A 27,713-nucleotide genomic window follows, 5' to 3' on the forward strand; every position below is an offset into this window, starting at 1 on the left:
GATCAGTAAAGCTCGGCTTTACCCAGAATCACAGCAGGACTCCCGTTTGATGTTAATTCACTCCAATTTAACGCGTTTCGGTTGCAAATTTAGACTTTAAATTGGATGATTAGAGATTTCCCCCTCGGACAGTCGGAGTGGCAAATTCAGGCTGTGATGTTTTTCTGTTTGTAGAAGGAAGGAAAGAAAATCCCCAGACAGAAACCCCCCACTTTGCCAAATTCGTGTGGAAAGTTTATAATATTTTTTTTCCCTCGGTTTCTTACTAATCTGTAGCTTAAATATTAATTTCTTCAACCCTTAACCTCTTCTTTACTGGGTGTGCCTTACATCAGCACCCCCTGCCTTCCCTCTCAGCCCCAATTTATTCCTTTTCTGTTCTTTTCTATTCCTCCCAGCACCGTGCTTTGCCTCTGAGTCTCCCAGGCTCTACCCCACTTCCATTTATTTGCTGAAGCAATAGCAGATGATCGATTTGAGGCTGTTTGTAGTTCATTCCTGCTCTCAGAACCCTCCAGTCTGGCATCCACATCCACTTTGTTTCCTCTTAATCACTTCCCTGCTCCTGTGCTCCTGTTTGTCCCCTCTGTGGCCGTTCCACCGATGTCTGGAGGGTGCAGCTCCCTGAAAAGGAAGCTCAGAGCACGTAGCCACTGGCCCACAAGCTGTGGCCAGGAAACTGTGGTGGACAGCAAACCCAGAGCATTCAAAACACGGCTCCCAAAAGCATTTGTTAAGTGACATGGGTTCAGAAATGATCCAGGACTTGGTCCCACTCTTGGAATGTGGTCCCACTGGCTGAGGATGGGTGGGGGGCAGGACAGGCCCTACTTGGCTGCACTCCCTGGATTTTGTTCTGCTGAGCCTGACTCGTCGAGCAGAATGCACCTGACTGATGAGATGTGTGCTCAGTGCTTTGGAAATCACAATTTGTTCCTCCCTGCAGAGCCATCAGCTCTTCCCAGGGCAGCACCTGGAGCTGGGTTCAGTGGGGAAAGGACCCATCTGGAGACCCTGGGGTAGAACTGGAGACACTTTGGGTGAGCTCAGCTCAGCCCAACTCAGCTGAGGGCCTGGCTGGGCTCAGGCTGAGGGGTTCCCCTGCACAGTCCCTGCCCTGGCTCAGGGCTTGGCCACCAGGACAGGTGTGAGCCAGGATTGCCCAGGGGAAGCTCCTGGGTGGTGGAGCTCAGCTCCCAGCCCAGCACTGACAGGAGCAGGGAGCTGCCAAAGGCTGGGCATCCACCCAACATCCCCCTGGAGCCAGCTGGGGACCCACAGAGCTCTCCATGGAATGGTTCTGATCATGGATTATGCAGAATTATGCAGATTATGGTGTCAAACAGTGGCCAGGACTGCAGCTGGGAGCAGAGGTATAAAGAAAGGAGGAGGAGAGTGATTCCTCTTTAGGCAGCACTGAGCTCTCAGGCTGGCTCAGTTTGTCTCTGATTCCTTCCCAGCAGCTCCACGTGGATTGAGCACTAATTGGGATCAACACTCCTTGTCCAGCCAGGACACCTCCATGGAGGCCTCTCTGAGCTGTTGGCCTCTTCCTAGGACCTCAGCAGGACTGACCAGGATGGAGGAGCTCCTCTCTGTTCTGTTTTCTCCAGGGTGCAAGGACTATCCTGGCCCTGCTCAGTCCTGTCCGAGCAATCACAGCATGGTGTGAACCTTTCAAGACCATCTATTTTCAACCTCCTGCAATGGGCAGGGCCATCTTCAACAAAACCAGGCTGCTCCAACCTTTGTCTGACCTGGCCTTGGACACTCCCAGGGATGGGGCAGCCACAGCTGCTCTGGGTAACCTGTGCCAGGGCCTCCCCACCCTTATTTTTCTCCTTATATCTGGTCTGGATGAACCCTCTTGTAGTTTAAACCCATCACCCCTTGTCTGATCACAGCAGGCCCTGCTGAGAGATGCAGCTCTGCTTCCTCCTCATTTTGGGTTTTCATCACAGGATCAGAGAATGGTTTGGGTTGAAGGGGAGATGATCAAGTTCCAACCCCTTGCTGTGGGCAGGGACCTGTTCCTGCCTCCCTGCCAGACTGCAGCACCACCAACCTCCTTTCTTGGCTGGCCCAACACAGGCCATTGTCCTTTCTAGGGCAGGTGACACCACCATGGCTCACTTCAAAATATCCCAAGGAACATCTGATCCATCCCTCCTGCCTTGCTGCACAGGCAGGGACCTTTCACTGCCACAGCAAGCTGGAAACCCAGGATTTCAGTTTCTGCCAGGTTTGGGTTGGAACCCTGTGTGGGGTGTGCAGGTGGGGATGTTCACAGTCCAGGGCTCCCCTCACAGCCCTGTCTGGGCAGAGGCAGACCCTGGAGCACACTCTGAGTCTGGACTTCAGCTCCTCTGCAGCTCCTGATGCTTCTCCTTCCATCTCTGCCCATCTCACCTGAGGGCCCTGGGACTCCTCAGTGTCCCCTGCCCTGGCTGAGCTGCTCCCCACGGCACAAACAGGAACCTGGGGCATTTCCCAGCCCCACTGGGGTCTGTGGCTCCAGCCCTGACCTGCTGGATCTCCAGACAAAGCTGCACCAGGAAATCCCCACCAGGTACTTGGATGCTGTCAGGGCTTTTCCCGAGGAATCTCATCATGTTCCCTTCTGCCTTTCATCTTCCCGAGGGCTGCGTGTTTCTGATCCCTGACATGTCCCCTGCTTTCATTTTCGCCACCTTTGTAATTTGATTTTTCTTTTGATCTGTTTCATAATTTCCCCAATTTTCTGTTTAGATTTTGAAATTTGGCTCCTGCCCAGCAGCAACAGTGTGTAAAAGCAGATTCCTCAGGAAAATCACAGGAACAGAATGTGCACGTAACGAGACTTCTCCTGAAAAATTTCCCAGACAGCAAGAATTTGCAGCTTAGGGACTTCCCCAGCCCAAGGTAGTGTTGATGGCTTTAGTAAGAGTGGGGGTTTTTCCTTCCATAAATCTCCATGGTTTCTTCTTAAACTGCATGGGAACATTTGGCTTCTGTACCTTGGTGTCACCTGCAGTCCCAGAGCTCCTGGTGACAATGTCCTGGCTATGTGAGGGACAGTATCCAGTGGGGGGGCCTATTTAAAATGCCATTTAATGGCTTAACTCACTGTCACAATAATTGTAAGTTCCTGCCCACTCTCTATCAGAGAGGTCTGGACAAGCTCTGCTGTTCCTGCATCCATTGTCTCTCATCCAAACTGAGGGATCCCAACCCTGCAGCTCCTTCTCCAGATCTCTGATCCTGTGGGTCCTCACACCTTTCCCTGCTCCATGGCTCAGGTGGGAGCTGGGAGAGGCACCTGTGCCATGAAAGCCCCGTGAAACCAGGCTGCTCATAGGCAACAGCTGCTGCTCCGTGCCATTCCCCCGGGATGAGCTGAGGAAAACCCCAAACCCAGGGATGGGGTCTCTGAGTGCTGGTGAAGCTGCAGAGCAGGGCTTGGGGGGAGGAGCAGCAGCGTTCCAGAACATTCCCTGCAATGAGCTGGGGGTTGATTCCCTCCTCAGCAGCACAGGACAATGGGGCACAGGGGGGCAGGGGAGGAGGGATCTGTGTCGTGCCTGGGAGGGGAACGTTGACATCTGAGCTAATTCATCATCTCCTCATGGACAATGAGTTCCAACATACAACGAGTGCTTAGGTAATCACAGCCTTCTGTAAATGTCACCTCAAACCTCCTGGGTGGTCATCAAAGAGAACAGGACACCAGGAGACACAAACAGAGAGAATTTCTGCCACTGTGTTCTCCTCACTGCCCATGAAGACCCAGGAGAAGCAGGGCAGGTGCTGGGAGCTGTAGTGAAGGGGACCAAAGGTCCTGAGTGATGGGATGGCTGACGAGGGGCTGGGGTCTCTCAAAAGCATGAATGCAATTCTTCCTTGGGCTGGTGGCAATTGCTGGCAGCCATGGGAAGGATCTCTCCCAGCCTGGGGCAGCCCAGGTGTGTCTCACACTGCTGGGAGAGGGAGTGAGCTCAGCAGAAGCAGGAGGATCGTGTGCTGGCCAAAGGAGCCTCAGGAGAAGTCTTGGGGACAGGCAAAGCCATGTGACACCCCAGGCTCTGAGCGTGTTGGGGAATCAGGGAAACCCTCAGGCCTTGCTCCTGATTTTTGGTTTTTGTTGCTCTGAAGGTTGTGTGTGGTGCCTGTGAAGCCCAGGCAGTGTAGGAAGGAGATGATGAATTGCTGCAGAAGATATGAGCTGTCCCTTGGGATGGACAAATGTCTACGAGCACGACAGAAATGTGAAATATTGCTTAGTTCTTGGGGATGGGACCCTCCAATTCTGTGCTGCACAGAAGCCAAAAGAACACTGAATTAGAGGGGAGGGCTGGATGGTGGTGTCACCTCCCTGTCACCTCCTCCTCTCTGGGTCTCCTGGGCAGTCCTTGACAAAGGGGCTTTGAGACCCTTTTGCTGCCCATCCCAAAGCTTTCTTCTCCTGAGAAGGGCAGGGGCTTTTGTTCTGTGGGCTGTACAAACCCTGGTGATTCCATGGGGTCCTGGACACCCTCTCTGCAGTGTGGGACCTGCTGCCAGGCTCTCTGAGCAGGGCAGGGCTGCATGGACCAATTTACACTCAGATGAGGAGAGGGGTGGGTTTTGCAAAGCCCTGGCTGGGAAAATGTGAGTATTATGCCCAATACATTTAATCAATACCTGAGTATCAGAAATTCCTGTGAAGTCAAATCCAGCATAAAATAAACTTTGAGTGGGAATTCTCTTTTGGGTTTGCATGAATCCCTCAAAATACTTTTTCTCCAAAATCTCACAATATTTGGCTCTTTGTGGTGAATTAAATGATGCCAGGTGGCGACTGAAATTGGATTAAAGTGTCCTTGGAAACACTCTGGATAAAACTCCTGTGTAACCTGTAGGTGTGAAATCACTGCTGATACAGGTACAGATGGCCATGGCACAGTGAACAGAGCAACAGGCAGCTGGCTCAGAAATGATCTGCTTTAGAAAAAACATGGCCATTGTGCCTTGGGAAATGCCCCTAAACCTGCTGTCAAACCAGCACAGCTCAAATCAGCTCTGAAATCAAAGAACTGAACTGGAGAGGCATCTGCAATGACGAGCCCTGGGGCATTACCCCAGGAATTGGGATATAGGAACTTGCCAGGACAGAAGACAACTGCTCTTTCTCCAGGCTCTCATGGGTTTTGCTGGCTTGGAGCTCCATGGCAAAGCCTGAGCCCCGGCCTTGCACTGTGCACTGGAACAGTGAGAGCAGCCTCACCCATGCAGGGGGACCCCCTCAGGTTCTCAGGTTCTCCTGCTGCTTTCCTATTTTCACCAATTTTCCTCTCCCCTGATGAATGTTGTTCTCCAGCATCCCCACTCACCTGAGCTCAGCCCTGTCTCTGGCAGAGCCTTTTCCCTTCTGCTGTTGGAACCAAGTCCTGAGGCAGCACAGAGCCACCACATTCCTGCACCTGGACTCGCTTCATGGCCAGCTCCAGCACCTTGTCCTCCTCCAGCTCTGTCTCTCCTGACATCTTTCCTTCAGACACCAACTCCTCTTCATCCTCCTCTGACCCAGCTCTTCCCTGGCCAGTCAGACTCCTGAGGTTCATTGGATTTTCGCCAGGAGCAGCTCCAGGACTGTGCTCCCCCTCCTGGCTTGGACACCCCCTCCCATTCTGGGCTCTCTCACAGCTCGTGCCAGGCAGGAATTGGGGACAGGCCCTGCTACAGCAGCTGCCCAATAATCCAAGAAGGAAGAGAGCTGTGGGGACAAGAAGAGCACTCACATTGTCCCCCACGCTGTCACTCTCCAGCTGTGCTGCTGTGTGGAGAGCAGAAGGCACAGCCAGGGCTGTCATTCCTTAGCCCAGCACCTCTCCCAGGCTCTCCTTTGCTGGCAGAAGGAGCCAGGACCAAGCAGGGCAGCTCAGCCCCCCTCCATGGCCTCAGCAGCTCAGCCTTTCCTGCTGGAGCTGCTCAGGGCAGCCACGGCTGTGATGGGCACAGGCAGCCCCTGCTGTGACACCAGGGACTGTGGCTGCTCCTCCATCTGCCCTGGAGCTCCCACCTGCCCCCAGACACCTCCACACTGTTTGGAATTCCCTCCCTCACCCCAGCCAGGAGGGAATATGTGTCCTTCCAACCTAACTCTTCCAGTATAGACAGATACTGCGAGAGGTGTGAAAATGTGGCCTCCAAACTGTATTGAAGGCACCTTGCTGACATCAGAGACTTCCCAGGAGACACCAGAGAGGTGTCGGGGCCCTCTGCCCCAGCACTGCTGAGCTGCCTCCCTTGGCAGCCTCCAGGAGCTGCTCTGCCCTGGGAATTCCCTGTCTGGGATGGATTCAAGCATCAGCACAGGATTGTCCTCTGTGGCCCTTCCTCACCTGGGTCCTGGCCCTGCACCCACCCTCAGCAGGTCTGGGGGGAGCTGCACGGTCCTGTGGGGTCCAGGATTCTTTCCTTCCTCTACAAGGCTCCATGGCTCTCCTGGGAATCTGCCCACGTGTATTGGACTTCCAAGGATTTCCACAACTACTGGAAGTGCCTCACCTGCCACAGCTTTGCCCAGAGCCACCACCCCTCCCATTCCCTCTGGCAGAGGTGCTGTGGGAGCTCTGCCCTGCTCCCTTCCCCAGGCAGGACAGGGTGAACTCATCCAGGCAGGTCCCTGGCACACTGAGCACCCAGGAGGGGCTTAAGGGTGTCACAGAGTCTGAGAAAAGGGGGCTGGGCAGCTCCACACCCAAAGGATTGGGACTGTGGAGCAGCAGAGCACCCAGATCTGGAGAGCAGAGCTGCAGAGCTGCCCTGTGACCTTCCTTGCCAAAGACATCAAGGCCTGGATGTGACACTGGGGACCACGGTGCTCTCCACGTGGTTCCACTCTCAGGGGGCTGCTCTCCTCCTGAGCTGCTCCCAGGATCTGCCTGGGGACATCCTGGCACTGTGGCTGAAAAATACTCGAAGATGTACAAATGCATTCTCTGAGGTGCTCTCAGAAAATGCTGATGTCCAGAATTCCTGGATGCCCAGGCTTGTATCCTCTGCATAATGTTGTGGTAGCAAGAAGTGAGTCAAAAAATGAGAAGGTTATCAAAAGTAAGCCCCTCTCTCAGTCATTCCTGTACAATTCACTGGAAAATGTGGATGTTTCATCCCTGGAATGTCCAAGGCCAGGTTGGACAGGGCTTGGAGCAGCCTGGGACAGTGGAAGGTGTCCCTGAATGAGGTGGGCTGTAAAGTCCCTTCCAACCCAAGCTATTCTGTGATTCTTTGAAAAATAGCATCAAAAAGTTTTCTTATGCAAACATCCCTGAACAGGGGTGACAAAATCAGCAAATATCTGTGTGTCACCTGATGAGCCCTGCCAAGAGCAGGGAAGGAGAAGAACTTTTCAGAGGGGCATGGAAATGGAATTTTGCTGATCCTTGAATATTTGGGCAACAGGGTTGAGATGAGGCTGCAGCTGAGCAGTTCATGGGGAGCAGTCCTGGGCGTTGGGGAGCTCTGAAAGGCTGAAAGTTTGCACTGCCCTTCTCCACCCCATTTTTCATGGTATCTGCTACTCCCATCTCAGCCCCTTCATGAACTTTTGTGACACTCAACCACGCCCTGCTTCCCTTCCCAAACCACAGCCCTGCCCAACCTCCTGTGCCACCAGGGCCGGGGGCACAGCCCAGCTCAGGACAGAGCACGGGAGGAGAGCAGAGCTTCCCCTCCCCACTGCAGCAGGACTGGTGTGAGATGCTGACTGTTCATGTTGTCCCTGCTTGCCTCAATCCCGCTCCTAAAATCACCAGTCCCTGAGAGCTCATCTCTGCCAGCCAGGCAGGGACAGGGCTGAGGGATGCTCTGCCCTGGGGAGGTGCCAGAAGGGAAACAAAAAGGACGAGCCCTGGTGCAGACTGGAGAACAGCACTGGTCCCAGTAGCAGGGAACTGGTCTTTACCCTCCACATCCTGAGGATCCTGCTGGGGTTCTTTGTGTCTAGAAAGTGCTGGGTTTCTCAGCCTCACACCCAGCTCTGTGCTCTTTGCAAAGCAACTCCCAGGTACCCGGGGTCTGGAGGAGGGTGGGACCTGCAGCAGGGCACCTCCAGCACAGAGCCCTTCTCTTCCCTTTTCTGGGGGGATGGTTTAATGTGCCTGCCCAGACCCTCCACATGTGTGGCTCCACAGTCCTGGCATTTTGGGGGAGAGTTTTCAGAGGGTAGGCATTACATCTTTATCCCAGTGGCCACTCTTGGGTTCTGGAAATTTGCTTCTGAGTTCCTCTGTGGAGATTTGTGTAATTGCACTTGGGAGGATCAGGCTGGGTGTTAAACCCCCTTCCCCTGCAGGGATCAGGCTGGGTGTTAAACCCCCTTCCCCTGGAGGGTTGTACATCTGTAGGATGAGTGCCCCGAGAGGTGAAGGGACACCATCTTTGGGGGTGTGCAGGACTTGGCTGGAAAAGCCACAGCCATCCTTGTCTGGATTTGCCAGGTGCCTGTCTCGGGATGGGAGCTTTGTCTGGAGACGTCCAAAGGGTCTCGCTCCCCCCGGATTTCCAGGAGATGTCACTTGTGCAATGCATGTTTGGTTACAGGTTTCTGTGGGAGCTGCTCCGTGCTCTGGGGCGTGTTGGGATCTACATCCATGAACAGCAGAGCAGTGAGCTGGAGCAGGAGGAGGGATGTGCTGGGAGCTGCTGGGTGCCCGGGCACAGCAGGTGCCTCTTCACCTCTTCCCTGATGCTTCCCTGCCCTAACAACTGCCCGAAGGCAGTGCTGAGGCTTGGAAACGGGATCATCCCGTGCTGTACCCACAGCTATGGCTCCATGGGGCACTGCCGGGCAGCCCGGAGCCTGGAGCTGAGCCCCAGCGAGTCCCGGGGGCACAGAGCCCCGAGGGAAGCCTTGGGATCCCGCAGGGAAGGAGAGACTCAGCAAGGATGGAGGGATCCCACGGGAATGGAGGGATCCTGTGGGGATGGAGGGATCCAGCTGGGATGGAGGGATCCTGTGGGGATGGAGGGATCCCGTGGGGATGGGGGGATCCCGTGGGGATGTAGGGATCCCGTGGGAATGGAAGGATCCTGTGGGAATGGAGGGATCCCGTGTGGATGGGGGGATCCCACGGGGATGGAGAGATCCAGCTGGGATGGAGGGATCCCGTGGGAATGGAGGGATCCCGTGGGAATGGAGGGATCCCGTGGGGATGGAGGGATCCCGTGGGGATGGAGAGATCCAGCTGGGATGGAGGGATCCCGTGGGGATGGAGAGATCCCGTGGGGATGGAGGGATCCCGTGTGGATGGAGGGATCCCGTGGGAATGGAGGGATCCCGTGTGGATGGAGGGATCCCGTGGGAATGGAGGGATCCCGTGGGGATGGAGGGATCCCGTGGGGATGGAGGGACCCGGCGCGGCGTCCCCGAGGGCTGGGGGGCGGCGGGTCCCCAGGGAGCCCCGGGGGTTCCCGGCGGCGGTGGGACGGGACGGGACGGGACGGGACGGGACGGGACGGGACGGGGCCGCCCCGCCTCCCGCTTAAAGAGCCGCGGCGCCGGGCGGCCCGCAGCGAGCTGGGACCGGCACCGCCCGCACCATGCGCTCCGCCGCCAAACTCAGCCGCATCCTCCTCCTCCTCCTCCTCCTGCCGCCACCGCCCGCCGCCGCCTACTTCGGGTCAGCACCGCCCGCGGGACCGGCCCCGGCACCGCCTTCGAGCCGGGGACCCGGGGGGAGCGCGGGGTCCGTGGGGAGGCACCGGGACACGGGATGGGGGGACGGAGTGACCGTGGGGACAGCTCGGGGTGACCATGGGACAACTCGGGGTGTCCGTGGGATAGCTCGGATCGTCCTTTGGGGACAGCTCGGAGTGTCCGTGGGACAGCTCTGGGTATCCTTTGGGACAGCTCGGAGCGTTGTTTGGGGCAGCTCGGGGCTGTGGAGCGCAGTTCCCCTCCGATGCTCTGCGGGGGCTCCGCGGGGCTGTCGCGGTCCCCGGGCACGTCCCGGTCGCTGCCAGGGGGTCCCGGCCGAGCCGGCACCTGCAGCCCCCGGGGCATCCCCGGCACCGGCCGGAGGGGCGATCGGGGCAGGGGACGCGGGGTCCGGGGGTCGCAGGAGCCTCCCCGAGCCCCCGGCGAGCCCGGAGTGAGCGGAGCAGGGGAGGATTTACCGCTCAAGAGAGGGATGTGGAAACGAGTGGGAAATTCTGTTGGCTGAGAGGAAAACTGGATTTTACGGCTGAAATGTGCTCCGGGTCTGCCCGGGGTGTGAGTTATCCCCTCCCTGCAGGCTGCTCCCCTGGGGGACAAGGTGGAGGATGGGGCTGGCACAGGAGGGATGGGGACAGGAAGGTGCTGCGGGGCTCCACGGCTCAAAGCCAGCCCAGGGATGGGGCAGAGCTGCTGCTCCAGCCCGAGACACCGCAGGATCAGAATCACTTGGGCACAGATGCTGCTGGGTTTGTGTCTTCCCCCCACGTTTAATTTGCTCGGGATAAAGGCAAAGATGGGTTTGTACCAGGCAGGATTTCCCATGCAGAGTGTTCTGGGGGTTTTTGTCTTGTTTTGTGTGTGAGCTGCTCCTCGGGCAGAATTTCCAGACTCACGGTACGCAGAGCTGTTGGTGCAGTGAGGGCAGAGCAGACAGGAGCGTTTGTAATTCAGTGATTGTAGCACTCGGGACTGGTCTGTGCTGCGTGGAACACCTGGAGGGTCCTGCTCCCTCTCCACTGATCCTCCCTCCATGTACCTGACACTTCTTTCTTTTTTGTTTGCTGGGAAGTGTCTGCTGCCTTGGCACTTCTCACCTAGGACACGACTGGTATTTCATTCTGCTGCAAAGCTTCCTTAAATCATCTGGATTTTCAATTTATTAATTGTATCATTCAGTCTAATTCACAGCTAAGCCCCTGCCTGGGGGGCTCCCCTTTCTCAGTCACTCAGAGCCTGTGTCAGCACTCACTCTCTGCAGGGAGAATTTGGCTTCCCAGCCACAGGGATCTGCACGTGGCTGTGCCCGGGGAATGAATGAATTTGTGCTGCCCTTTCAGATAACACAGAGCTGTCACTGACCACTGCTCAAGCTGGACTCTGTTAAAGCAACCCGAGTGATCCTTTGCTCTGTGTCAATGATTTATTTGGTACAAGCAGCTTTCTGGGCGCATGGAATCTGTGTGTGCTGCCTCTCGACCATGCACAGCTCAGGATCTGAGGGTGCAGGTTCAATTTTCAATGTGGGTTTTTCCCCTTGAGGGGTCTGACACAGGAGTGTCCTGCATATCCTCACCTCTTCATCTGAAAATCAAAAGAGGAAACCTAATTCTAAGATCTCAGTGAGTTTGGTGGTGATGAGCAGTGTGATCCATGGGTGCTTTCAGATACAAAATTGAGTTGATAGACTTGAGAGGACCTTGAATATTTTAGAAGTGAATGTTTGATGTGGCTTGGTTTGGGAGAAAACCAATCTCCCACCTAAATTAGTGCTGGGAGGGGACTGGGGACCCTGGGTCAGTGCTCAGCTTCTAAGTTTAGCCAAGCAAGAGAGACCTGGGCACGTGAGCCAAATATTGGCTTTCCAAACACTTAATGGAGAAAACCTGCAAGGATGTAGGGACAAGTGAAGGAGGCTTTTGGATGGCAACGTGCACAGACAGGACCTGAACCCTTTCTGCTGTGGAGGTGGCAAAGGTGAAGAATTGCTGCTCCAAAGGGTGAAGGAAATGCTGAGTTTGATTCCATCATGGCAAAGGTAAAGCATGAAGTGTATGGGATAGTCCAGCAAAAATGGTCCAAGGGCCTGGAAAAGATGCAGCTCACCTTTAAATACAGAAAATAAAGTTTTGCCAGGGTGAACACAGCATTATAATGGGTAAATTCACAGAAATCCAGAATGGGTTGGGTTAGAAGGGACCTTTAAAATGGCCTTGGACACTCCCAGGGATCCCACCCTCACAGAGAACAATTCCTTCCAAATATTCCATCTAACCCTGCCCTCTGGCAGTGGAAAGCAATTTTTTATTATAGTTTTAGGACAAAGGGGAATGTCTTTGAAATGGCAGCAGCTGTGGGCAGAGCTCTGACCCCATTCCCAGTACCTGGAGCTCACTGGGGTCTGTGCACTGGCTGTGCTTGAGCAGATCCTGAGCTGGTGCTGGGTCCCCAGGGATAAACTAAAACCTGCTTTCAGGAGAGGGAGAGAAGGGAAGCCCTGTGTGAAAGGTGGCCTGGCTGTTGCTGGGGCAGTGTTGGGCTTGCCTGGCTCTCTGGAGGCAGGAATCCAGCAGTGTCCTCACCCCCTGACTCCCTTTGTGCTGCTTCTGCTCCCACCTTGGCTTCAATCCTCCCCCTCTCTGCAGCCTCCTGTGAGGCATTCCCTCCTTTTCCTGCTTTTCCTCTCAGGATGTTCAGCTCCTCAGGTGGTGGGAATGTCTCCAGACCTCATTAAAAGCTCGAAGCCTCCTGTTGTCTCCTTGTTCATGTTTCAGAAGGTGAAAAGGCATTTAGGATGTGCTGGAGGGCAAAGAGCTTCTCCCAGGGCAGAATCCAGAGCAGACCCACCCCAGGTAGGAGGTTGGTGGGAAGGTGGAAGAACCAAACCTGATCAAAGCTGGGAACAGGCTGGGACGTGTCTCACCCATGGGCCAGGCTGGCCCCTGCTCCATGGGCAGATTTCTTTATAACTCAGCCTGAAATTCCTGTGGGGGCTGCAGGGGTGCCTGGGATCTCTCAGGATGCTCTGGCTGAGCTCACAGCTCCTTTTGCCTACCCATGCCCTCTGGATTTACTGCTGGTTCTGCTCCAACAAAGCCAGTGGCACAATTTTTGCTCATTTCCTGATGGAAGGAATTTTGGGGGCTGTTAGAGGGTAAAAGCAGCACGTGACTCACAGGGTATTTAATCTGGGCCTTGCATAGTTTTGGAAACAGCATCATATGTCAAATGATACCTTAAAGTAAATATGATCATCCCTAAAAAAGCTGTCCTCACATCTCCTGTGCCCTTCTAGAGATGTCCAGCAAGCCTTGGTTTCCATCCCATTAGCCCAGTTACCCACATTCCATTGTTTTATTTGGTAAATGTCTTATTGCAGCATTTCCCTGATCAATCTAATGGGCCAAATAAGCTCAAACAGTGACTCTGGTGTCCAGTTCTGAGTGCTCTTGGAAAGGTTTCTGAGGATATTTCTCTTCCTATTGAGCTGATAATTAAATGCTGATATTATTTACAGGCTGCAGCATTGTTCCTCAAAGGACAAATCCTCTTTCAGGAAGGTTTGTTACAACATCAGTGTTGTCACTGTCAGTCACACAGAATACTGGGGTATTAAAAAAGAGAGAGAAAGAGCAGAAACAGAGAGGGAAGGAAATTTTCAGCTGAATTTGGTAGACTGAGGATGGAGTCTGAGCAGAGGGGCTGTGGGGCTGCAGATGCATTGCAGAGGGAAAGAATTTCATGGATGCTTTTTGATTCTCTCAGCTCCCAGACTCTCTCTAGTCACTATCTCAGTGTAGCACAGGCTCTAAAAACCCATCCCACTGGGTGCTGAGTGTTTCCTGCCAGGAATGCTCTGGGGAATGTGGCCAGTCCAGAGTTAGACTGAAAATCTGCTCTCCCCTGTAATGACTGCCCAGTGGTGCCCTGGAATTGGGATCCACATGGAGATATTTCCTGTGGCTGAGCTGGGAGGTGGAAGGAGCCAAACCAAGGATGTCCAGACTGTGGGAGCCCAGAGCAGGTGAGGATGGAGAGCCCTGTGCAGGAGCCTGAGCTGGATATTTCCTCTCCTCCCAAACTGGCAGCTCTTCTGATGCAGGAGTTTTATATCCTGATCTCTGTGGAACTTCAGGAGAATTCTTTCTAAAAAATGAGTCTGGACATGGACACATCATCTGTTACTGCTCCCAGACAGGGCTTGCAGCAAACAGCAAACAATCCATCTCAAAGGATTCTGATTCACAATGTCATGTGAACTCATCTGAGGTTTTAAGTCAAGCTTTTTCTCGTTGTCAGGAGCAGAAACTTGATAGAAAACCTGGAGGATAACAGGTACAGAGACAGCTGCCCGAGGGGCTGAAATGACAACTCTGATGGAGGAAAGTAAAAAGCTTTGATATCAACTGTTAAATCTCAATACTGATTATTGAGATTTATAGTTTAGATGCTCTGGGGATTTCTGCCACCTCCTTTGCAGGCAGTGGGGTACAAAGCAGAGGAACAATCCTGATCAGTCACAACAGTGCAACACTCACAGGCCATCCTTTCTCCAGGGACAAATGGGGAGGATTAAATTGTGCTGTTTCTGAAAGGATGAAAACTGTGTTTGACAGAGCTGGGGACCTCTGTGCACTGCACGGGCCTTGGTTCAATCCACCATGCCCCACATTCAGCCTTTCCTGAAGGCTCCTTGCAGCTCTCTGTGGGGTGTAGATATTCCTGTGGAACATGAAAGGCCCCTGAAATCAGATATGGAGTCCTGTTGTGGGCTGCTTTGATTTTCCCCTTACTTGGGAGAGGTAGGAAAGGCATATTTTTACTGGTTTTTAAGACCTTTCAGATCCAGAGGACATTGGGCATTGCACAGGAACAGGCTCTCATTAAAAGTCTCTTAAGCAGCTGGAATGTGGCTGGAAGGAGATTAAAGGAAATAGATGAATTTAGCAAAGTGCTTAGACAGAAAAGGAGAGAGAAATAAAGTTGGAGATCCTTATTGTTCTTTCAGATTGTGAGCAGGTGTGCATTAATTCAAAGAGTTCACTTTCTTTGCTGTATGATCTGTAGATAATAAACTCTAAATCATCTAAAACGATGCAGTTTGCCTGACTGCAAATATCTGCATATTTTATATACAGTCTTGTACAAATGTTTGCATACTCTGATCTTGATCAGATCCTGTGTTGGCTCTGCCCTGATAAAATACAGTTGTGGTGGGAGCCTGCAGAGCCTCCACTCACACAGGGCAATCTCGGTGCCTGTCCTGGCTCTCAGAGTGGCTTCTGCTCCCAGCTGTGCCACTGGCACCTGCCTGGCCTTGGGCACCTCCCTGGATTCCTCTGCTGCTTGTCTGAATTGAAAGTTGTGTGACAGATGAGTTTTGGGAGCTGTGCCTGGGCTCTGAGACTCCTGATCCTGGCAGCTTCAAAGTGGTGGAATTACTCATATAATTTATATAATTATAATATATATAATTTATATAATTATTTCCTGCTGACATTGCCCTGCTTGAGGTGACAAGTGTGAGGGACACTGTCACAGGAAAGTGTGTTCTAGCTTTGGTTTAGAACAGGATTAACCAATTTACTGCTTATTTCATTAACTGTGTTCTATCCACCTGGTTATTTCTGACCTCCTGTTTTAGAGGAAAACCAAGTTACTCCATTTGTTGCAACTTCAGAAATTCAACAACAACAATAATAAAAATAATAATAAATATTACGTAGATTTGCCTGTGCAAACTATCTGTGTAGGATGGTGCATTACCTCTTTCAGAATTTAAAGTGTTGCTGGGTCCAGCTTTAGGAAGTATTTTTCCCATGAATCTTTTGCTCTGAATGATGAAAATGATGAATTAGGCTCAGTATCTGTGTGTGGTCCTAGGCTGTATTTGCTGTGCACTATTGAGATTGCTCTGGAAATGAAATTTAATTGTTCAAATATTTTTATGGTGCCTTTCTTGTACAAATATTAGCACCCAACATCCTTCAGAACCTGGAGAATGGCAATGCCACCTTCTCCCAAATCCCAGTGGGTGTCATGGCCAAAGGACATCTTTGAGATAATCCCTGTCCAGGACTGTAAAACTCAGGACAAAGGTTGATGTGGCTTCTCAGCACTGGGTAATAACAGATGTGAAGCCAAAAGCATGAACAGAAGTAGGGTGGCAGACTGAGATGCTCCCTCAGAATCTTTCCCAGCTTCTGGCAGTTTGCACATCCAAAATTTCCTGTGTCAAAGTATCTTTGTGTTTAACGGCCCCTTTATTTTATGGTTTGTATGAATACATGGATAATTCAGCATTCCTTGTGCCCTGCATTGAGAAGGGCTGCAAGTTTAGCTACAGCCTCATTTATTTTACATCTAAAATTTAATAAATTATCACCATTCCCCCTGATTACTCTATTTTAGAGATCAGAATAATTTTTACTCCCTTGGAGGCCAGTCCTGCTTCCACAGCCCTGTGTTCTCCTGCTGTCCCTTCTTCTCCTGGTGGGAATTGTGGAAGGTATCCAGCCTATCTTACATGAGCTATTTTGGAAATCTGTCACCTGTACATGTCCAAGCAGACACTAACATCTGCCTTGTCCTCGGTCTGTGTGTGCAGTGACCACCTTCCACAGAACTTGTGGTGACTCCTCTCCACTATTCTGTATTTAACCTTTGCCCACCAATTCTACTCTGGTTTTAGAGTTTCTCTGAGCTTGTCCAGGACAGCTCCTCCCTGGTTTGTGTCATTCATCAGATCTCTTGTAAGTCTTGAAGATCCCTTTGCCACCTTTGCTCAGTTTCACACAGGTTCCAGCAATACCTCTGCACCTTTTTTTCTTCCTGAGTCAGCACCTGGATGTGAATCAGACACCCCTGGGCTACAGAAAACTTCACAGTCTCGGCTTTAGAGCTGCCACTCGAAATTCATCAACTCCCCAACAAACCTGGGGGAACCTTTAGTGAAACTGTGTCTGCTCAAGGGCTGAATTTCTGACTTCACATTCACCTGATGGCTCTTGCTTTGCACTGCCTGCTCTCCCTGTCCCCCAGGAGAAGGGATCCATGGATTTTTGGCCAATATCCTGGGCTCTTGGGATGAGCATGTGCAATGGCAAGAACCATCAGTGAGCAGCTCTCTTGCAGTTCTCGAGTTTTTTCCCAGCTGAGGTCACACCCTGGGACTCCTCTGGAGTCGGAGCCATCGAGTGTCTGCCCTGAGCTCCTGCTCTTCCCTGGAAAGGGAAAGGCTCAGGGCTGCTCACACCTTTCCTAGGAAGGGCTGGTTGGTCTGAATAGTCAGTGAACTGCTGACTGAAGTACCTGGCAAGGGATGAAAGATGTTTTAGCTGGAATTCAGGGCACTAAACTCAGGATGGAGACTGGCAAGAGGGGAGATGTTTTTGTCCTGGAGGGGATTTTGGGGAGGGAGGATGCCTGGCAGGGGTGGCAGCTCTGTTGGCACGTGGGCAGTCAGTAGTTTGGGAATGGAGTTTGGGAATGTTGCAGCCGTGCTTTCAGCAGTGATTTGTGCTGTTATTTCAGGCTCTTAAACTCTTCAGTGGCATCTCCCACTTCCTTATTTCCTCTCCCAGTGATATGAGCTCGGGAATCTTTGGTACCTGGGAGCACAGACACTGCATGGCAAAGGGAGAGGAGCCACATTCCCACTCCACCTGTTGAAACGTGCACTTTTCTGGGATGTCAGTGCTGGAATCCCACTGCCAGGCAAAGTCCAGGCTCGGGGACAGGGTTTTATTCTGACATAACAGCAGCACCTCTGCTGAGCCCAGCATTGTCCCACTGAGCTGGGTGCTGTCTGAACACCCCTAAATCAGACTTTTGCTGACCTCTGAGCCTGTCCCTGCCCATGCAAATGTTAGCACATCCTAATCTTGAGTTTCAGAGCTTGTGCCCAGCGTGTGCTTGTGTTCCCAGGGACATCCCACTCCTGTGAAAGGTTGGTTCACCAAAGTGTGTTGGGTTTCAAGCACCAGGGTGAGCCAGGCAAAGCCCAAGCTGGTTCATCACGGCTTGGTCTCAGTGCCTTGGGTCAATCTCATGTCCCTCAGGGCACCTCCTCCAGCTCAGCTCTGCCTGGAGCAGCCTCTGGGCAGGGCTTGGGGCCAGGCAAGGCTCTGACCCCTCAGTCTGAGCTGCTCTCTGAAGCTCATCAAGCCGTGTTAATTGGAGTTTCCTCAGCACAGCCTGGCCCCAATGCTCTGTCTCTGTTTCCAGCATTGCCTCTTTATTCCCTGGCTCACTGTTTCTGCCCCCAGCCCAGCAGTGACAACGGCAGGGAGAGATTCTTCTCACCCACTTGGTTTCTAAGGTTCAGCCCTGGTTTGATCCAGAAGGGTTCCAAGGTCCTTGGGTAGTTTGCAGGTCTCTGGGTGAGTCCAGAGGTGTGTTAGTTAATTGCCTTTGTTCTTAATTACAGCTGTGTGAGCACATCTGGGCGTTGTATTCTCCTGAGAATGGGTACAGGGTGCTGTGGGATCAGGTCAGCAGAGCTGTGCTCCAACTCCTGTGCCTGGATAGGCTGGGCTGACTACAGGGAAATCTAGAAAATATCTCAGAAACAGCTCAGGAGCACACATTGTGTATCTACAAACTACAGGGGGGATTCAAATCACACAAATCACAGCTGCACTGCTTGACTTGCATCCTCCATCATGAAGGAGAAGTGTCCAAAAATAAAGGTTCCACAATATTTCCTTTGATCTGTCTGGTTTGGGAATTTTTTGGGGCGGGGGTTGAGGCTCTCTGTGAGGCTGGGTTTGGGAAGCAGGTGACACACTCCTGGTCAGTGCTGTGCTACTGCACAACAACTGCTCCCAGCTTGCAGCCCCTAAATCCTGCATCACAGTAAAATAATTTCTCTGTGATTGCAAGCATCCTGAAGATATCAGCTGAGTTTTGCAAGAGAAAAATTGTCTTGCCATGGAAAGCAAAACCATTTATCTCCAATATTTGTGACATTTTTCAGCTGAATTGCATTAACACATAAATGCATTGCCATTGCATTTGGCAGGACATTTTTATTTGACCTTTCCTGTATTTTTTTTTCAGCAAGGATATGTTTTCCAGCAAAGCTCATGCTTGTGGAGGGAGGTGGTCACTGGTAATGGCCTTTCCAAGCTGTGGGGTGTGGTAGCAGTGCACACACACCCTGGGAAGGAGCTGGCTCCTGCCTTTAGGAGTCACACAGAGCTGTGACAGCGAGCAGCAGCCAGGGCTGTGCTGTGACCCTTCAATGGCTGCTGTCACCTTCTCTCCATTGGGCTGCTGCTGACAGCACACATGGGTTTCTCCTCCTCCCCACGGCATCAGTCTGGGAATTTGTCCTGGTGTGTGGTGGGAATGGGATACCAGATCTGTATCAATTAATCAATCTGTATTGATTAATCTCTGAGCTTGATGTGGCTTCAGCACCTTCACCAGCACTGGGTGATAACAAATAAGCTCTCAAATAACCTCAAATAACAAATAACAAATGCCCGACCTGCAGCTTTGTGAATATCCTCCCGTTCTCCACCTTTCCCATGATGGTGATCTCAGAATCATCACAGAATCCCGAGCTGGTGTGGGCTGGAATGGAGCTTTCCAGTGCCATGGGCAGGGTGGCTCAGGGTGGCTCAGAGCTCCTGCCCAGCCTGACCCTGCGCGATCCCGGGATTTCCTCCCTAACTCGCCGCTTCTCCCGCTTCTCTCCTTGCAGCCTGACCGGGAAGGAAGCTCTGAGCCATTTCCCATCGCTGGGGGCCCCGGGGGGCTCGGGCCCGGCCAAGGGGCACCAGAAGCAGTGCGAGCTGCTGCAGCTGTCCCGCAAGCAGAAGCGGCTGTGCCGGAGGGAGCCGGGGCTGGCGGAGACGCTGCGGGACGCGATCCGCCTGGGCATCCTCGAGTGCCAGTTCCAATTCCGCAGCGAGCGCTGGAACTGCAGCCTGGAGGGCCGGCCCAGCCTGCTCAAGAGAGGTACAAGGTAGTTGGGGTGCGGGGAAAGTCGGGGTGCAGCCCCCGGGATGTCCCAAATTCCATCTGACACCCAGCACAGGCAGGAGCGGACGGGCAGTGCCGTGGCAGCGGCGCAGTTCGGGCTCCTTTGGCACAAAATAAATTTTGTCCTCATCTTCCAGCACGGTTTGTCAGGGACTGGCCAGTGGGAGGAGGTTTCACATCCTTGGCTGGAGCAGAGCTCCTGACACTGAGCTCCCTCCTCAGCTGGGTGATGCTGGCAGTGCTCCAGGGCAGGGCACAGTTAAAGAAAAAAATCCTTTCAGTGCCTTGGATATTCGTGTATGTAAGCCTCTGGTATTCTCAAATGCAAGAGATTTGAGAATTTAAACAATTTTAAATTTAAACCTGTTTATTGTTTGAAAAACCTATTTATCTGCAGGCAGACATCTCAGTGCATGTTGGCAAATCTCTCCTAAGAGAGATTTTTTTTTTCTCTTTTACATAAATTTGGAGAAATTTGGGCACAGTGGACAGAAGACCCACTGGCTTTTTGTTTCCCAAAATGCTTTAGATGAAGAAATTGTCCTGTAAGGTCTGGATTTCAGGTAGAAGGGAATATAATAAATCCTTCCAATGCTTGAGAAAAATACAATGAAGATGGACCCTGAGATTAATTCTTAATAAAGATTCCCAGGGAATGCATATAGAAATTGCCAGACCTGTCCTGATCCAACCAAAGCCTGACTGTTACAGAGTTTCAGCCCTTCAATAACTTCTATTAGCATTTACTAAGCTGCAGTCTTCAGATTCATTGACTTTCAGTCCTTTGATAATGTTTAGAAACTTAATGTTTTTTAAAAAAGGACCTGAAGAAGCCAATATTAATTTTGAAGAAAATCGATGCTACTTTTAATTAACATTGAGATAAAAAACTTTTTAATGTTTCCTTTTAAAATTATCAATTTTTATCACATTAAATATCAATATTTTATTAAGTCACCACATGCAAGATCAGATTTTCTTCATTGCAAGGCTCTACTGTGAATTTTTTAGCAGGAGGTGGAAGGAGCTGTTCGTGATCATTTTGAGTCTTTCTCACATCTGCACCTTCATCAGCCTCAAAGAACTTGAAAATGACAATTGAATAATCCTCATCTTCAAATAGCTGGAAAACATTTAATTATCTGGCAGTGGCATGCCTTAACATTTCCATGGGCTCCTGACTGACAAAATAAAATATCACCTGTAATTTCAAACCTGTTTTGGCAGATGGGGATAAGTGTTTGAAAAGTTTTATTACACAATCTTAAGGATCAAATGATGATTTAATACAGCCAAGTATGCTGTGTGCACCCCCTGTGTGACAGGACACTTGGCTGGGAGCAATTATTATTCTCATTTTCCTTTAGCTTGCAAAGGGGTTTGTTTCTTTCATAAAGAACATGAATGCTTTCAGCTGCCACTTTTGATCTGTTTGTGTTTATTTATTGGAACTTTGTTGGAAATTGTTGGTCATGCAACTCTCCTGTCACCCAGGCAGTGACGAGGCATTTTAGAAATGCTGAAATAATTTGATGTCTCCGTGGTCCTAGAGAAACCATGAATAAAAATACATATTTTCAGCAGTCCTAAATGGTCTTAAGATTGCAGGAGAGTGAAAAAGGTCCTTCTCAGTGAGATGGGGCATTTTTGTAACATTTGAAAAGCCACACTCAATTTGCAATCACAACTGACAAACTGCTGTGACTGGATCATCAGAGCTTTTTCTGCTTCTAGAGATGCCAAAAAAACAAACTAAAAACAAGCCAAGGGTTTTCTGCTCCTTGAAATGCCAGATTATTTTACCAGTCTGCACTATTTGTTGCTCTTGATCGTTCTCTGGGTACAACTGGGAAACTCCTTTTGCATAACCTGTAACCTTTCTGTGGCCACTGTCACTTATGGCAGTGACTTACTGCTCCTCAGTGATCCATGCAAAATCCTCCTGCATTCCTTCTCCAGTTCTTTAAAGATTAAAGATGGAAAGAGTTAGAGTTTAAATGATTTCAAGGCACCTTGTTACACAGGGACAGTTGGTATCTTTATAAAACACGGGAAGCAGAGATGACCTTATGGTGTCCTGGGTGTGCCATTAAGGGCTGCTGGAAGTCAGGAAAAGCAGGATTTAATCTCAAACAACTCAGTGATCTGGGGAAATAAATACCTTTAGCAAAGAGGTCAGAACCAGCCACTCACAAAATCCTTCTTGAGAAATGAGTGCTCTGCAACCCTTCCATCCCTTAATCCATTCCTTTGCCTCCTGCTGGCTGGACTCTGACCTTCCAGCAGTGGTTTCACTGTTGTCATGAGGAATCCAGGAATGGTACAGCAGAGGAGTGGTGACTCACAGACACAGAATTTCCATGATGGGAGATTTGGAGAAGTCAGCTGGACAAAGCCCTGAGCAGCTGGCATTGGAGCCAGCCCTGCTTTGAGCAGGAGGCTGTTCTAAAGACCTCAGGAATCCTTCAATCCTAAATCTTTCTATACCTCTATAGCTTTTCTTGGTTGATTTTGCTGTTGTTTTCAGAGAGATGCCTCCTCCACCTGCTCTGACATGCTCACACTCCTTCACTACAGCACTGAAAAGCCTCTGACCCTGAGCATCTTTCCTTGGCAGAGTCACCCCAGAGCTAAACTCCTCCTGTTACAATTTTCCCTGTGGTCTGAGCACACCACAGCACACAACAGTGGTGCCACTGCAGGAAAGTCCTTCTGTATTTAGAGGCTGCCAGGCTAAGAAATCCTTCTGGAGAGCTCAGGGCAAGGCTTGGACACATGGAAGGTCCTGTCAGAGGGAGCTGCTCTGCTGCAGCCTCCTGACATTCATCTCTGTGCTGGGTGTTTGCAGCCAAACTGCCCAGCACAGACATCTGCACATCTGCGCCCAGATGTTCCCCCTGCACCGAGTTTCAGATCCCATTTTGTCCCTGACAAGCCCCTCAGTGGGGTCAGGGGAGTGACCCATCCCCAGCCCAGGCCCCACTGCCTGTGGTGACAGGGGCTCTGTTGTCACTGTGTGAGGAGAGAGAGCAGCACACATGGAGTAGTCTCTGTTCACATCCCAAACTGTGCTCCTTGGAGCTGATCACTGCCATTTGTGGTGTGTCCTCCTGAAAATCCAGCTCCAGCAGCTGCTCTGCTGCACTTTCCACAAGGCCTGAAGGACAACTTTAACTTCTTTCATTTGTTTTGTGAATTAACATTAAATGGTGATTGAGTCCTCATGACAAAGTGGGGGGAGTCATCTTAGACTTTTCAGAGAAGCCTTTGGCAGCCTGGTGATGCTGAAGCTTTGTTTGAAGGAGAAGGAGACATTTCAAATCTGCTGGCTATCTGCAGTTGCTGCTGTCTGCAGTGGCCTGACCACAGCCACAGCCTCTGATTTCCAGTGGGCTGAAAACTGGCCAGGACTTACATGGGGAAACCAAAGTATCTGAAATAGCAGGAGCAGTGTGGTGATCCACAGAGTCAGATTTAGCAGGGGCTGTGGAGCCGACGGGGCTGCTGGCTCCTCATGGCTGGGCAGGCTCCAGAATGCTCTCCTCACTTCTGGGACCTGTGTCCCACAGGGGATGGTGGGAATCTGGGAAGCATCTGGACATTGGCTGCTGATTTCGGATCTCAGGTATCAGTTACCCTCTCTTAGCTCCTTTGGAGAGCCTTAGACACTGTTTGAAAATGTGTGAGCAGCATGCTGCTGTCCACAGCCTGCATTGACCATGTCCCATTCCAGCTTTTACAAAACTTTTGGTGGATTTGGTGACATTCTTTCATTATCTTTAGAGTACCCTTAGAAATTTTGTAGAGGATCATAAACCAGAAAGATTAATTTCAAATTACTGCCCCAGTGGTTACAGCAGTCAAAATGGTGAGGGAGGGAGCAGAAGGTTGGTTGATGTCCTTGATCTCCTCCATATTTCCCTGACTCTCCTCTCATGTCCACGCTGTTGGTAGATCTTTATCTAAAGTCTCTGTGGTTGTCTCTCTCTCTTCCATTACTGGGAAAACAGATTTTCCTTCTGATGTGGAAGGAAATTTGGAATTTTCCCATGTGGAATATTTGGTTGCTTCATTATGTTTTCTCCCATGGGATGTATAAGTGCTCTATCTCCTACAAACCAAACTTTTTCTATTTTGGCTGATCTTATCCATTCCTGCACTCAGAGCTATTGATCAGTCACTTGTCTCTCTCTTCCTTGCACTAATTCCTAAATTTTTGACTTGTTAAGCAATTTCCCATTAATATTTTTTTTCCCTGCAAATGAACTCTAGAGGAAATACTAAGATTTTCCCCAGGACTGAATAGGAGAGAAGGTAAATATAAATAAATAAATAAAATATTTGGGTGTTTGGGTCAGGTTTGTGTCAATCAGAGTTTCTGAAACTTCTGTGAAGCTCATGGGTATCAATATTCTTATTCCTGTCTGATCTCACGTCTCCACATTGAATTTTCATTCAGCTTCTGTACTTTGTTTCCTGGTTAAAATGTCATAGTCACACCACAACCTCAGGGAGTGTAGCCAAGCTGGGAATCCTGCTGTGGGGAGGAGAACAGCTTCAGAACACACCCCACAGTCACTGGGAGCAGACAATTCACAGGGAGTTCAGGAAACCCACACACGTGAGGGTTTTCCTTCTTGCCAAGATGTCCTTCAACATGGAACCCTTCTCATTCCAACCACATGTGGTCTTTTCATAGAAAATACTGCTGCAGTCCCAATTAAAAACACTTTTAAATAACAGGTTGGATTTTAAGACACTTTCTCAGTCTCTACTACAGATTTCCTGATTGTATGGCACAACATGATTTCAATGACGGTCGGTCTGTAATTGCACCCATCAGCTCCATGCTGGGGACAAAGAGCTTGGTGGCTGTCACTTTTTGCAGTTGGGCGTTTCCCCAGGACTGTTTGTTGCCACCCTTCCCTTGTCCACATTGAACAGTCATGGGTGAGACTGGGGTGTCACTACAACAATCACTTCAATCTGTGCTCCTCTGCTGGAGGAGTGGGAACACCCAAGGGGTTTTGTCTCTTGGTTCTTCTAATTATTGTGCTTGTGTTTAGTCCATGGACAGGCAGGAGAGGCAGGGAGGTGCCTGGAAAGGCTGACTTGGAACAGAGACTAGACAGAGCAAAAGGAATAAAATTTGTATTTATTGAAAGGATTCACCTTGGGCAGTGCAAGAGCCCTGCCAGTGCTATACCCAAATCAAATCCAAGGTGGATCCTGGTCACGAGTTTTTACACTTTATAAGTTTTGGTTCATTTACGAGTCAATTATCCAACCACAGCCTCAGGTTATGAAGTGTCAGCCCCCTGGCTTGCCCTCTTTCCCTTGCCATTGTTTCTGATTTTTGGGTACCAGCTGTCCTTCATCCTCTAGCTAGAAAGGAATTCTCCCCTGTGAAGAGAACTCACTAACACCCGATATGAAGTTTCAGAGTTACACCCCAAGCAGCAGAGGTTCTAAAAATACAAAAGCTAAAACCCAAGGCATCATTTCCCTCCTTTAGAGGCTTAACAAGGCCTTCCCCTGCCATCTCCCCACCCCGTTGTCCCCGCAGGTTTCAAGGAGACAGCGTTCCTGTACGCCGTGTCCTCGGCCGCGCTGACGCACTCGCTGGCGCGGGCGTGCAGCGCGGGGCGCATGGAGCGCTGCACCTGCGACGACTCCCCGGGGCTGGAGAACCGCAAGGCCTGGCAGTGGGGAGTCTGCGGGGACAACCTCAAGTACAGCACCAAGTTCCTGAAAAAGTTCCTGGGGCAGAAGAGGATCGGCAAAGACCTGCGGGCCAAGGTGGACATCCACAACACCAACGTGGGCATCAAGGTAGGAGCTGCGCTGGCAGGCTTGGGGTGGACTTTGGGCTCAGTGCAAGTGTTCCAGCCCAGCCCGTGTGAGGGAGGGTGTAGCCGTGGAAAGGGATTTTAACCCTTTAAGTGAGGCAGAAATAAAATGCACAGCTACATGGTCGTCTTTCATGATAGAAAGAAAGACACAAGTTTATTCAGAAACACACTTGGTTTTATAGCAGGACTGCAACTCCCAGAGTAGAGAAAAGGTGATTGGTTCAGAGAGAAGACACCCCTTTGCCAGGGCCTGGGCACACACCACAACAGGTCTTCTATCTTTGTTATTAATTCTTTTTTATTTTGACCAAATTATCACCCTGGGAGAAATTCTCCCTAGCCTTGAGCTGGACCAGCTTATGGGCTGGGAACAGAGCTGAGAAGCTGCAGCCTGGAATATTTTTCAGGCTGTAATTTTCTTACTTTCTCAATATGTGTTCCACAGGAGGGGTGTTCACTGCCCTGCTCACAAACCAGGCCTGTTCACCCCTGTGTCCTGGGCCTTGTGGTGCTGACAGTCCCTGGGAAATCTCCTGAGCTCTTGTGTGAGGAGATGCATGTTGAGTGGCCAGGAGCATCCTGTGTGGTGCCAGGGTGGGTGCCAGGGAGACAGCACAGTGACAGAAACTCCACAGCTGAATGACTCCAGGGGTTATGCCAGGGCCACAGGGGGTTCTGAGAACAGCTGGAGCTTAGAGCTGCTGCCATGTGTGAAGCAGATTAAAGATTGAAACTCTTGAGATCAATTATGAGTCTGCTGGTGACTTGCTATGGAATGAGTCCTGTCACAGCATTGGGTCAGACTGACCTGTAGGTTACAGGCTACTGACTCATCATTGTCTTCCATTTACTGAGTTGAATTGATTGTTTAATTAGAGCACTGTCTTCATTTGAATATACCAAAAGGAATCCACCATGTTGGTCATACTCACTTTTATGACTGACTACTCCTACTGTGCCAAACTGAACTTGTTTAATAACTTATTTGGTATTCAGCTGGTTGTCCTCAGGCTATCCACTGTTTGGCTCACCTGTCAACTTGGTAGCCATTCCTCTGTTCTGTTATTTTTTTTTTTTTTTTTTTTTTTTTTTTTTTTTTGTGTGGGTTGGTTTTTTTGGTTGGTTTTTGTTTGTTTGTTTGTTGGTTTTTTGTGTTTTTTTTTGGGGGGGGGTGTGTTTCCCTTCTTTTTAATTATTAACATTTTTTCCTCCACGGAATAGAAACAATGCCAATAAAACAGAAGTGCTAGCAGCTGTCTGCGATCGGAGGTGTTGCCTCTACCAGATCCAGGTCCTGGCAGGTAATAACCAGCACTCTCGTTGCTCACCAGGCGGTGAAGAACGGCCTCAAAACCACCTGCAAGTGCCACGGCGTGTCGGGCTCCTGCGCCGTGCGGACGTGCTGGAAGCAGCTCTCGCCTTTCCACGAGATCGGGCGGCTCCTGAAGCTGCGCTACGACGACGCCGTCAAAGTCTTCAGCACCAGCAACGACGCCGTGGGGCACTCGGAGCTGTCGGGGCCGCACAGACACGGCCCCTCGGCCAAACACCCGGCCCTGCCCCGCCCCACCGACCTGGTGTACGTGGAGGACTCGCCCAGCTTCTGCCGGCCCAGCAAATACTCCCTGGGCACGGCGGGCAGGACCTGCTCCCGAGAGGGCAACTGCGACAGCATGTGCTGCGGCCGGGGCTACAACACCCAGAGCCGCCTGGTCACCTTCTCGTGCCACTGCCAGGTGCGCTGGTGCTGCTACGTGGAGTGCCAGCAGTGCATGCAGGAGGAGGTGGTGTACAGCTGCAAGCAGTAGGGACGGCGCCGAGCGGCGAGGGCAGTCCAGGGAGGCAGCAGGGCCAGGGGACAGGGACGGGGACACGGCGCTCTGCCCGCTGCGGGGTGACGGCAAAGGCCAGCGCCCAGCGCGCCGTGCTGCTCCCACCTCGGCGTTGAGATGCTCCGGCCCGGGGAGAGCCCCGGCGTGAGCGGGGACAGCCAGAGAAAGCTTTGTCGGGTTTGGGGTCGGGAAGGAGGGACAGAGAGCGGGGGGGATGTGGGGACAGCAGAAACTCCAGTGCTGCCACAAATGTCGCTCAAGTTCAAACGTGTACTCACTGACCTCTGTGGGAATATCCTCCTCCTCCACCCTCAGGTGCGCTCCTGGAAACGCACTGGGGTGGTGACATTGGGACACTGAGGG

General features: G+C 51.2%; 1 protein-coding gene across 1 annotated transcript; it reads left to right on the forward strand.

Moving 5' to 3' along the window:
- The first annotated feature begins 9,561 nt into the window (after positions 1-9,561).
- On the forward strand, positions 9,562-27,326 carry WNT9B (Wnt family member 9B). Its single transcript, XM_014884770.1, has 4 exons — positions 9,562-9,641; positions 19,386-19,642; positions 25,233-25,498; positions 26,850-27,326. The coding sequence occupies exons 1-4, from the start codon at positions 9,562-9,564 to the stop codon at positions 27,324-27,326; spliced, it is 1,080 nt and encodes a 359-aa protein (XP_014740256.1).
- Positions 27,327-27,713: the final 387 nt, after the last annotated feature.

Source organism: Sturnus vulgaris, chromosome 27, assembly GCF_052056855.1.
Source record: "Sturnus vulgaris isolate bStuVul1 chromosome 27, bStuVul1.hap1, whole genome shotgun sequence".
NCBI lineage: Eukaryota > Metazoa > Chordata > Aves > Passeriformes > Sturnidae > Sturnus > Sturnus vulgaris.